General features: G+C 45.5%; 1 protein-coding gene across 5 annotated transcripts in view; it reads left to right on the top strand.

Annotated features, from left to right (window-relative positions):
• SPECC1 (sperm antigen with calponin homology and coiled-coil domains 1) overlaps positions 1 to 12,351 on the top strand; it is a 279,346-nt gene that overhangs the window by 64,523 nt on the left and 202,472 nt on the right. For 2 of the 5 annotated variants that reach the window (XM_055305612.1, XM_055305615.1), the window contains exon 1: positions 6,200 to 6,216. The exons of the other annotated variants lie outside the window; for them this stretch is intronic. In XM_055305612.1, the coding sequence (XP_055161587.1) occupies positions 6,205 to 6,216 (12 nt within the window). In that variant the 5' untranslated portion in view covers positions 6,200 to 6,204. Of the gene's footprint in view, positions 1 to 6,199; positions 6,217 to 12,351 lie in introns of those variants that run through there. 5 annotated transcript variants of the gene reach the window in all.

Below are 12,351 nucleotides of genomic sequence, written 5' to 3' on the forward strand. Positions count from 1 at the left end.
CTGCCTTTGGGTGTGCTTCTCACCTGGAATGCCCTTTCCACTGTAAAGTCTCACAGACTCTGGGGCTTAAACACAGAAGTTAATTTCCTCACAGTCCTGGAAGGTAGAAGTCTGAGATCAAGGTGTTGCTTGGGTTTGGTTCCTTCTGAGACCTCCCTCCTTGGTTTGTGGATGGCCATGTTTGCCATGTGTCCTCACACGGCCTTCCCTCTGCAGATCTCTGTGTCCCAGATTCCTCTTCTTTCTTTTCTTTTTTTTTTTTTTTATTCCTCTTCTTATGAGGACACCAGTCATTGGACTGAGGGCTCACCCCAGTGACCTCCTTTTACCTTAATCCCCTCTTTACAGACTCTTTGTCCAAATATAGTCACAGTATGAGGTCCTGGGAGTTAGGACTTCAACATATGAATTCAAGGAGGCACAGTTCAGTCCATAACAAGAGTCTAGCTGAAATATCACTTTGTCCTCACGTGTCTTCCTGTTCTCACACATCATAGCCCTTCAGCGGACTTCTAACACTGTGCCCTTTGGTATTCATTCATTCAGGCAGGCAGGCAGTCATTCATTAGAAATACCCAGAAATACTTACTGAGCTCCTTCTGTGTACCAGAAATCTGTTTGACACTGGGTATCCAGAGCTGAATAACATGGTGCATAACCTGAATCCTTAGTTGAGAGACAGACAGACCAATTATAGCACTGTGATGAATGCTGATGTTTAGAAGAGGCCTTCGACCCAGTGCTGGATCCAAGCCAGTGTAACATTTACTAGGTCAGGGGATGCTTCAGCTGAGTTCTGCATGGTGAATGGAAGTTAATGTGCCAAGGGAGTGGGGAGAGTGTTGCACCAAGAGGGGATGGCGTGTGCAAAGGCTTGGAGTTGCAAGGGGCTATGGTGCTTTCAAGGAGCTGCAAGGAATCCATTGTGGGAGCAGGTGTCTGCAGTGGGCGTGCGAGAGAATGGTAAAAGGTGGGGGGCAGGGTATGAGGGTGCAAGAAGCCTAGCATATCCAGTTTGGGCTTTATCCTGAAAAATGTGGTGGTGGAAGGGTTTAAGTAGGGGAGGGACTTGTGGTTTGGAAAGTGTGCTAGCAGTGTGGCGGTAGACAGTGCCTGTGGCCCTGACTCTGGGTAGGTAGGGAAACCAGCAGTAATTCTTCTGATCCCAATGGTGACTCGAAGTGTGGAACTAAGGGGCAGAGGATGATCTGGGAAAGCTTTGGCAATTTGAGTGGCAGGACTTAGTGACTGACCAAATATATAGGGGGTGAAGGACAGTGACAGGATCATCATTAGGTTCCTAGACTCTGAATCTTGGCAGATGCTCCCATTGTGAATGTGCAATTTGATGACTTTTGCTGAATGTGTACACCCGTGAAAACGCCACTGCAATCAAGATACTGAGCATTCCCATCACTCCAAAAATTCCTTTTGTGTCCCTTTATAGGAAGTCCGGTTCCCAGCCCCCCTCCCGTCCATGGCCCCCAGCAAACACTGATCAGCTTTCTATCACTCTACATTATTTTTGCTTCTAGCATTTCAAGTCAGTAGAACCATATACTATGTAGTTATTTGGCATCTGGTTTCTTTGATTCAAGACAATGCTTTTGAGATTCATCCATGTTATTCTGTGTATCATTTGTTCATTCCTCTTTATTGATTGGTATGGATATATTACAGTTTGATGATCCATTCACACTTGTGTGTGTGTCCACATGTGCATGAACACACATGTGTAGGTGGTACCTCTATACAGATTTTCAAGAGCTGCATTTTTTATCAGCCACCTATAGGTGAGTTTTTGCCTTCTGACCATTTAGGAAGGTAAGTCCCAAGCTTGACTGATCAGAGTCACACTGGCAGCTTATTCAAAATTCAGAAATAGGACTCAACCTTGATGGGCTGACTCAGAACCCCAGGCATGTGTATTTTTAACCGGATTTAAGTTAATTTTGATCAGCCAGGTTGGGGGACTTGTGTACCATGTGAACAGTATCTGTGGAGTTATAACATTGCTAGTCCTGTTTGTTTGTCACTAAGAGGCCATCTAGTCTGTACTCTTGGGTGTTATTATTTTTTCTGGGTGCTGACCACACCAACTTTACCTGCTACAGGTCATCCTGGCCATTGATTTTTTTCACTAATTTATCAAACAGAAAATCTCTGAGCACTCACCACATGGAAGGCATCGATCTAGACACTGTGCATAAATGCAAAAGCAATTGCAGCTTGGCACTTACAATTAGGAGATATGTGATATTGACATACACAATCATACAAGAAATGGTGATAAATGTAAATGACACACAGATAAAATGCTTGGAATTTAGAGGCACATCAAATAATTCCCAGCTTTTTGTGCACATGGGGAGGTGGTAGTCAAATATGGTTACAAAAAAAGGTAAGGTTTGCTCTGGGGTTTGAAGGATGGATAAGATTTGTGCATAAGGGAGTTGAGGGTGGGAGAGGCAGACTGGGGAGAGGGAACACAACACAAGAAAACAAGAAAAAAGGCTGGGAGGTGGGCAAGGCCCATGCAACTGGGGGCCGTGGAAGGCCAATCTGACTGGAGCATGGAAAGCATAAGGGGGGGGGGAGGAGGGAATGAGGTTGGCAAGGTGGCCGTGGGCCAATGCAGGGAGAGCCTTAGATTACGGTCATTCAACCCACTTGAGCTTTGACAAATGCGTGCATAACCACCACCACGATCAGGATTTATACCTGTTCTCTCACCTCTACTACTTCCTCGTACCTCTTTATAGTCAGCCCCTCTGATGTGTGTTTTCTAGAACATTGAGCAATTAATTCTGACACTCTGCACCTGGAGACAGCATCACATCCCACAGGCTAAGGCCTCAGGCTCACAAGACTGTTCCCACCCCTCCCTCACTCCCAATTCAGGCCAATCACAATCCAACCTGCTATAAATCGGAGGTTCCCACAACCCCCTCCTTAGGTTTGATTAATTGCTTAGAGTGGCTCACAGAGCTTGGAAAAAAAACATTTATGTACTTTTACCAGTTTCTTATAAAAGGGGTTATAAGGAATACAGATGAACCACCAGTTGAAGAGGAACATAGGGTGAGATCTAAGGCCCTGGTAACCACTGCTCTGTTTTTTATTCCTATAGTGTTGCCTTTTTCAGAATGTCATATAAATGGAATCATAGAGTAGTAGTTTTGAGTTTGGATTCTTTCACTTAGCATAATGAATTTAAAATCCATCCATTTTTTTAAACATTTTTTTTTTTTGAGAGAGAGAGCACAAGCTAGAGGGGCAGAGGGAGAGAGAATCTCAAGCCGACTCTATGCTGAGGAGAGCTTGATCCCACGACCCTCAGATCACAACCTGAGCCAAAACCAAGAGTCAGACACTTAACCAGGTACCACAAAATTCATCAATTTTTTTGCATGTCATTCAGTACATGGACATAGCACAGTTTATCCACTTACCACTGAAGGACAGGCAGGTTGTTTCAAGTTTTTGCTATTATGAACCAATTCTATGAACCAAGCTGTTATGAACATTCCTATTACAAACGTTTGTGTAACAAGTTTTCATTTCTCTTGGATAAATGCTAGAGTAGAATTGTCTAAATGCCGGTTTAATTTTATAAGAAATGGCTACACTGGGGGCACCTGGGTGACTTGGTTGTTGAGCGTCTGCCTTTGGCTCAGGTCGTGATTCCGGGGTCCCGGAATCAAGTCCCGTGTCAAACTCCTTGTGGAGAGCCTGCTTCTCCTTCTGCCTATGTCTCTGCCTCCCTCTGTGTGTCTCTCATGAGTAAGTGAAATCTAGAAGAAGAAGAAGAAGAAGAAGAAGAAGAAGAAGAAGAAGAAGAAGAAGAAGAAGAAGAAGAAGAAGAAGAAGAAGGAGAAAATAAATGGCTGCACTGTTTTTCAAAGCACCTGTACCATTTTGCATTTCTACCAGCAATGAATGGGAGTTGTAGTTGCTCTAAATCCTTCCTAGCACTTGATATTGTTTTGTTTTAGTTTTAGTTTCTAGCCATCCTCATAGGTGTGTAATGATATCTCCTTGTGGTTTCAGTTTGCATTTACTTAATAACTAATGATGTTGAGCATCTTTCATGTGTTCTTTTGCTGTCCCGAGAATATCTTCTTTGGCAAAGTGTTTGTTGAAATGTTTAACCTTTTTTTTTTTTTTTTGTTTTTGGTTTTTTTTTTTTTGAGTTGTATGTTTTATTACTGTTGAGTTGGGTGAGTTCTTTATAAACTCAAGACTTAAGCCGTTTATCAGTTTTGTGTTTTGCAGCTGCTTTTCTTCCAATCTGTGGCTTGTCTTTTCATTTTCTTGATAATGTCTTTTGAAAGACCAGAAGTTTTAAATTGCAGTGAAGTCTAACTTATCAGATTTTTTAAAAATTTTATCTTATGGGTCATGCTTTTTAGTGTTATCTAAGAAATCTTTGCTGAACTCAAGATCCCAAAGATTTTCTCCTGTTTAGTACTTTTCTAGTTCTATTTAGGCTTCACATTTAGGTTGATGATTCATCTTTAGCTAACATTTATTATGGACCAGACACTGGGCCCAGTGCTGTGGGATCACAGAGGAATGTGAAGGAGTCCTTTGCTCAAGCATCATCCAGGCTGAGGAGCTGGAGGGTGGGAGAAGGTATTTTAGGCTCGCATAAGGGATGCTGTGGATGCTCAGAAATGAAACAAGGGACCAGAAGCAGAGTTTTATAAGGACTGTAGGAGTTAGGCTGAGAGTAGGAATCAGGGGTGGGAAGCCCACTGTTCTGGGCGTGGCATGGCCTTAGGGATACCTGGAGACTAGTTGACCCAAAGCTGCCAGTTATTGGTAGCTCTGGGTCTGGAAGACACCTGGAAGGAGTGGGCAGAGCATGAAATGTGCCGTACCCTGAAACAAAGAGAAGGTTGGGGGCGGCTTTACAGCATGGCTCCTGCTATGGTTTTTGAGGGACAGGGGACTGTCTTTCTTCACTGAAAGTGAAGACTCAACTGTATCACAAAGCCCATCCTTAGGGGGCAGCTTCAGTGCCGTTCCACAATTGTCTCCAGCTCTCACCCTAGGGACAGGGCACAGAGCCGTTGCTGTCACTGCTGTTCCTTGTAGATTTTCTCCTGAGAACTCTGCAAGGGACAAGTAATGACAAAGTAGTCCCAGGAGCAGCCTGCAACATTATCCCTCATATTTGCAGCTATTGTATATATTTAAAACACAATACCAGAAGCGTGTCATGCCGAGGAAAGAGAGAGCATATTCCAGGCACTGAATAAATTAACCCTGCAAAGCACAGCAGTGGCTTTCATTAGCCAGCTGGCATTACAGGAACATAGCTGAAGCCTGTGGGTTAGAAAAGAATATTTCAGGAATGCGAAAACAAGAAATCAGCTGCATTGGGTGATTTAACTTAATCCAGTAACAATAGGGAAATCCAGCGGAATGACAGACTCTCACAGTCTGTGTGAAGGGACAGACTTTGCCCATCACTCAGAGGGGGTGTCCACCAGGGTGGACATGAGTCGGGGGGCAACCAGGGTGATGGTGCAGGTGAGAGTTAGCTCCGTGGCCCCACGGAACCTGTATAAGCTCCAGAAAGTTCTATCTTTCCCTCATTTCTTTTTGATGATCCCCTAAGTGAACACAGACTGCTAACAGGCACAGCTCCTGCCAACCCTCTGCCTTCTCCCCACCCCACCGCACCCCTGCCACAGGCCGGGTGCTTTCTGGGATGGCTGCTGCACCCAAGGCCTTGCTGCCTGCCATCCTGCAGACACCTCTCCACGGCTCCTAGGGCCACACTGCTACCTCTCCGCTACCATTGGTCCCTGCCACCACCATAGTTTTGGTTTGTTTGTTTTTTTTGTCACTGAGAGGTGCCAGACAGCCAAGTATTCAGTATGTCCCCAAAGACTCTATAGTGGGAGACCTCAGAATTTCAGTGTTGTTTTGATGGCCCAGTTCCTGCCTGTCTCCCTCATCCCCAGAGGCCCTTCGGCTCCTCAGACAGACTGCCAGGGGCCCTCCCTCACCAGCCTCCTGACATGCCACACCTGCTGGGCCACAGCACCCTGCGTGGTTGGGATCCAGTTGAGGCCCTGCTCTTCTGAACTCTGCAAGCTCTCATGACTTAGGGCTACCTTTCCAGGACAATGTCATCATCATAGAAGATCCACTTCTCCCTGATGGGTGCCCTTTGTGAGACTATCAGCAATCATGAGACTGAAGGTACGATATCAGAGAAGACCACCATCGTTGAGCAAGGAGCAAGACAGAAATCAGATCCAGTCTTAATTTTTCCCCTATATAGATAGTCTTTATTTTGCCAAGCTCAGAACTTACTTTGGTTTTTAAATTGGTTGTCTGTCCCCTCCCCACCAAGCACAAATACATGCTGAGAGCTTGGGCCCTTGTCAGGTGAATCCCTCCCTTGGTCTCCTGAGGACACCCTGTCTCTGACGGGAGATGCAAAATGAGTGACGAGAAATGATCAGAGGTGAACACACACCTTCCAGGGGGGAAGAGAAATTCAGTAGTCATGATTAAAGCACTGAAGGGGGGCAGCCCGGGTGGCCCAGCAGTTTAGCACCGTCTTCGGCCCGGGGTGTGATCCTAGAGATCCGGGATTGAGTCCCACGTCAAGCTCCCAGCATGTAGCCTGCTTCTCCCTCTGCCTGTGTCTCTGCCTCTCTCTCTCTCTCTCTGTCTGTCATGAATAAATAAATAAAATCTTAAAAAAAAAAAAAAAGCACTGAAGGGGAAACGAGCCCTTTGAGGAAGTCTCATTGCATTGTAACCCATGGACCCCGCTGGCTGGAGAGCTTGCCACCGCCATGGTGGACTGTGACACTGTGGAAGAGCTCCCGCCAGTGCTCTCCCCTCTGAATCAGAAGTGGAGTGTGGGTGGGATTCTTCTACCACAACTCCTGAGTTGGTAAACCGCTTTCTTAGCAGGAGGACCAGTAAGATGACCCTCTGTCGTTTCTCTTGTTGACTCTCATTTGTAATATACATAGTGGCACATGAAGGCAGCCTCTCCAGACTTTGTAGAGCTGGTGCCGGCTTCTTCCTGGCTTATGTTTCTCTTTGGCAGAAGGCCAGTGTGGCTAAAGTATAGTGAGCAAAGAGGGGGCAGCAGATGTGGCGAGAGGACCTACCTTTCTACCTGTGGACGGAGGCTGTTGTCACAGAAGTTCCCTATTTTGCACTTATGCTCAGCAGTGCTGGGGGGAGGCTTTGTGCCCTCCCTCCTGGGTCTTGGTAGTTTAGGAGGACTGAGGCATGTTGGTGAGGGCACAGGGGTTCTGCGGGCGGGTGGAGTGCTGTGCCCTGCCGTCCTTGCATTGTTCCTAGAGGAAGTAGAACAGAATGAGTCAGAACTGGCCTGCCTGTTGCCTTGGAGGCTGTGCCACTGACATCACTGGATTCTGCCCCTTGTCCCACCTGATCTAGGGGCCCCACTTGGGAACAAAGACACAAAAAAAGTTGGATAAAAGACAAGATACTTAGACTTGATCCTTTAAATTACTGGGTCCCTAAATCTGTGGTTACCGTCAGCTACCATTAAGCATCTAACATAATTTAATTTATTTTTATGTTTCATTTAAGATCTCTGAAATCCTAAACCGTAAAAATGGAAAGTATTATTTACTACTACTGTGAAACTAGGACACATACCAAAAATTTAAAACGCCACCCTTCAGGAATAAGTCCAGGAAACAAGATGAAGCAGTATGTGATTTTAAGATTTAGTATTGAATAACTTTAGGAACTATTTCTCAAGCATGTTATAAGTGATTGAGATGAATTTTTATAATGCTAATGCTTATGCATCAGTGTGAATATTATTTTCAAGGTAATAATGCTAGGAGGCACTGTATCTGTGTCAATGGGGTTCTCAGCCTGAAAGCAATTTTGGGACTAGATTTGTTTCCCACTTGTTTAAAGACAAATAAAAGACTCATGTATAAGGAAAAAGATTGTCATTGCTTTATAATTCTGTATTGTATTTGCCCATTAATTCAGTATGTACTCAATGAATGACACCCCATTTGCAGGGCCACATGCTGCCTAATGAGGGAGGGGCAGGGAGATACTAGCACTCGTTTCTTCAATGAAAGGCAGAAGCTAAATATCCATTAGCAACTATTTGTTGAGCACCTACTATATGCCCCCCACCCCCGCCCTAGTGTAAATGCCATGAACACAATGAGAAACAAGGATGGTTAAGGCCCTGCTGTCACGGTGCTTCCATGGTGGTAGAGGGAGGCAGATAATCAATGACTATGATAGTCTTAACTTGGTGATGAAGGCTCTGAAGATATGAACCGGATTGTGGCATGGAGTGGAAGAGCTGCTCAAGAGAATAGAAAAAAAACACCTACTAAGAGGGAGTGCTTTTGAGCTGAGATGAACTGGGGGGAAGGTACCCCACTATGTGAAGGGCTGGGGAAACAGTCCAGATGGAGGAAATAGAATGCAAAGCTCTTTGGTGGGAACTAGCTGGTCATGTTCAAGGAGCTGGAAGCTACCCGTGGGACAGAGCAGAGCAGAGCTTCATGATTGAGATGGACCGGGCCCAGTGACCAGGGGACTGGGTAGAGGGTGCTGTTGCAGCCTCCAGGTGAGAGACCAGGACAGCTCAGATGGGAGCAGGCCACAGACAGGGTATGAAAGTGCTAGAAAAAAAACAGCAGAGTTTTCTGGAGTTTTAGAGGCAGGAGTTAGAAAGGGAATAGAACATTCATAGAGAGAGATCTCCAGATGAATGCCCCAAGATGAGAACTGGGGGAGCCTGCTGGCCAAGTGGAGAAGGGAAAGTGGTGAGTGGGATGTGGCCAAGCCCAGCTGGGTGGTCCCTGAATCTGGGGCAAGGAGGAGCAGTGAGCCCAGGCCTGGGTGCCTGGCCTGCAGTGGTATTGCCCAGGCCTGCATTGGGGAAGTTTGTGGATACTTCTCAGCCTCTCTTGTCACCGACTATACAGTGTGGGTGACAATGGCTGACTCATGGGGCAGTCAGGAGCATTAGAGAGACTAATCTCTGGCAATCGCTGAGCGTCGTGCCAGGCACAATAGTCCGTGTTGATAAATGTTAGCTTAAAAATAAGTTAAGACGAAGGATTTTGAGCAGGAAGTGATGATCCCAGCTGAACTTTGAGAAATCTGTCAGGAATCTGGGGGAAGGACGAGTTTCAGGAGGAACTCCCCACCTCCTACCCACCGGGGCAAGCGTGAGAGCTGCTACTCAGGTCCCTGCTGCAGAGAAAGGCAGGGCTGTCTTAGGACACCTTGCATGAGTCCCATCCCCCAGCCTGGGCAGCTGCAGGCTAGACAAATGGGAGCCCTAGGGAGGAGCCCAGGATGCCACTGAGGGTTCGAGTCTGGGAGAACAAATAATAGAAATGGGGACAGCTGGCTATTCAGGGTCTGTGTTGTACACCAGGCTAGGGTCGGCCACACTCAGGCAAATGCCCGGAGGCTGGCCCCTGGGAAGGCTTCGCAGCTCCCCAGCAGATAAGTCGGCAGGCAAGTCTGAGAGCCCTTGTGAGGCCCCCTGCACTGAGAGAAGTTTCTAGAGGGGAAATACATGAGTTTGCTTAAGAAGGTGGCTTTGAAGTTGGCCCGGCCAAGGGAGCAGGGCCAGTGTCCTGCGCTTCCTCTCTTTGCCCCCCACGTCTCCTCTCTTTCTTCCAGTGAGAGCAGTGAGCAGCAGATTGAAGAAAGTGGGAGGATGAATTTGAGGCATTTTTCCCCCGACCTCCCTCCTAAAGGAGTCTCCGTGAGTGGGTTGCATTTCTTTACCGAAGGCCACAGCTTCTGTCTTTTAGTCTCTCTGGGTTCCAACTGCTTCCGACCCTGAGCCCTGCAACCTTGGGGTGATAACAGCCCTAGCTGGAGGGTTCTCCACGTTCCCTTTTTGGTCTCCGTATCCTGCCCACACTCTTGTATATGGTTCCTTTCTGAGCTCTGCCTAGCAGGCAGGGCCCGGAACTGGGACCAAATAAATAACGTGGCTCAAGACGCTTCCACCTAAATAGATTTGAAAGTCTCCAGTTCCCTCCTATACTGCTGGTTTTGGTTTACTTACCACGTTTTAAAGAATTGTGTTAAAATACCCATAATATAAAATTTAACATCATAATCATTTTTGAGTGTGCAGTTCTGTGGCATTAAGTACATTCATACGTGTTGTTGTGCACCATTCAAACACGGAACTGTATTCACCTTACAAAACTGGATTCTATACCTATTAAACAGGAACCCCCATGCCACCCTCCCCTCAGCCTTTGGCAGCCACCATTTCACTTCCTGCCTCTATGAACTTGACTATATAAGTGGAATCATGTGTATGGTATTTGTTTTCTTCTGATTGGTTTATTTCACTTGGCATAATGTCCTCAAAGTTCATCCGTGTTGTGACATGTATCAAACTTCCTTTTTAAGGCTGACTCATATTCCACGGGATGCGTATACCACATTTTGTTTATCCATTCATCCATCAATAGATACTTGGGTTACTTCCATCTTTTGGCTATTGTGAATAATGCTGCTATGAACATGGATGTCAGGTATATTTTTGAGACTCTGCTTTCAGCTATTCGGGAATATACCCAGAAGTGGGGTTATCAGATCATATGCTAATTCTATTTTTCATTTTTCGAGGAACTGCCATTCTATTTTCCATAGTAGGTGCACCATTTTACATTCCTAGCAGTAATACACAACGGTTCCAGTTTCTCCACATCCTCAGCTACACTTGGTGTTTTGTGTTTGTCGTTGTTGTTTATAGTAGCCATCCTGATGGGTTGGATGTGGTATCTCCTGGTGGTTTCAAATTGCATTTCCCTAATGATTAGTGATGTTGAGCAGCTTTTCATGTACCTATTGGCCGTGTGTATAGTATATCTTTGAAGAAACATCTATTCAAGTTCTTCGTCCATTTTAAATCATGTTTGCTTTTGTTGAGTTGCACGAGTTCTTTATATAGTCTGAATATTAACCCTTTCTTCATCTGCTCAGGCTGTCCTACCAAAGTACTACAGACTAAGTAGCTTAAACAACAGACATTAATTTCTCACAGTTCTGGAGTCTGGGAAGTTGAAGATCAGGGTGCTGGCTGATTTAGTTCTTTCTGAGGACTCTTTTCCTGGCTCATGGACTACCACCTCACTATGTCCTCATAAGACCTCCCTTCAGTTCCTTTTTTTTTTTTTTTTTAGATTTTATTTATTTATTCATAAGAGACACTGAGAGAGAGAGAGAGAGAGAGAGAGAGAGAGAGAGAGAGGCAGAGATAGGCAGAGGGAGAAGCAGGCTCCATGCAGGGAGCCCAACACAGGACTCGATCCCTGGTCTCAGGACCACACCCTGGGCCAAAGGCGGCGCTAAACCGCTGAGCCACCCAGGCTGCCCTGTTCAGTTCCTATTAAAAGAAGGCCCCCAATCCTATCAAATTCGGCTCCCATACTTATGACCTCATTTAATTTTAATTTATCTCTTAAAGACCCCATCTCCAAATATGATAACATTGGGGGCCAGGGGTTCAACATATGGATATGGGGGACATAGGGGACACTGTTCAGGCCACAGCAGACCTCTTACCAGAAAAATGGTTTGCAAGTACCTTCTCCCATTCCATGAATTGCCTTTTTGCTCTGTTGATTGTGCCCTTTGGTGCATGAAAGTTTTTAATTTTGATGTAGTCCAGTTTATCTATTTTTCTCTTGTTGACTGTGCTTCAGATGTCATATCAAAGAATCCAATGTCAAATCCAATGCCACAAAGCTTTTCCTCTATGTTTTCTTCTAAGCATTTTACAATTTTAATGCTTGCATTTAGGTCTTTGATCCACTTTGAGTTAACTTTTTTTTTTCATTTCTTTTTTTTTTTTATGATAGTCACACAGAGAGAGAGAGAGAGAGAGAGAGAGAGAGAGAGAGAGAGAGGCAGAGACACAGGCAGAGGGAGAAGCAGGCTCCATGAACCAGGAGCCCGATGTGGGATTCGATCCCGGGTCTCCAGGATCGAGCCCTGGGCCAAAGGCAGGCGCCAAACCGCTGCGCCACCCAGGGATCCCGAGTTAACTTTTGTTTATAGTACAAGATAAGGATCCACATTCGTTCTTTTGAATGTGGCTATCCAGTTTTTCCACCACCATTTGTTGAAAAGGCTGCCCTTCCCTACTGAATGGTCCTGGCACTGCATTATAGTTTTTATTCTTAGTCACCCTTCGATAGCTCTTTTTAAACTATTTCTATAGAAAGAGCTCTTGAAGTATTTTATATCCATTTCCTTCTCTCCTGCCTTGGCTCATTCACTTTTAATTCTTTTTTTTTTTTTAAGATTTTATTTATTCATGAGAGA

This window comes from Nyctereutes procyonoides, unplaced genomic scaffold, assembly GCF_905146905.1.
Source record: "Nyctereutes procyonoides isolate TBG_1078 unplaced genomic scaffold, NYPRO_anot_genome, whole genome shotgun sequence".
NCBI classification, from domain to species: Eukaryota; Metazoa; Chordata; class Mammalia; order Carnivora; family Canidae; genus Nyctereutes; species Nyctereutes procyonoides.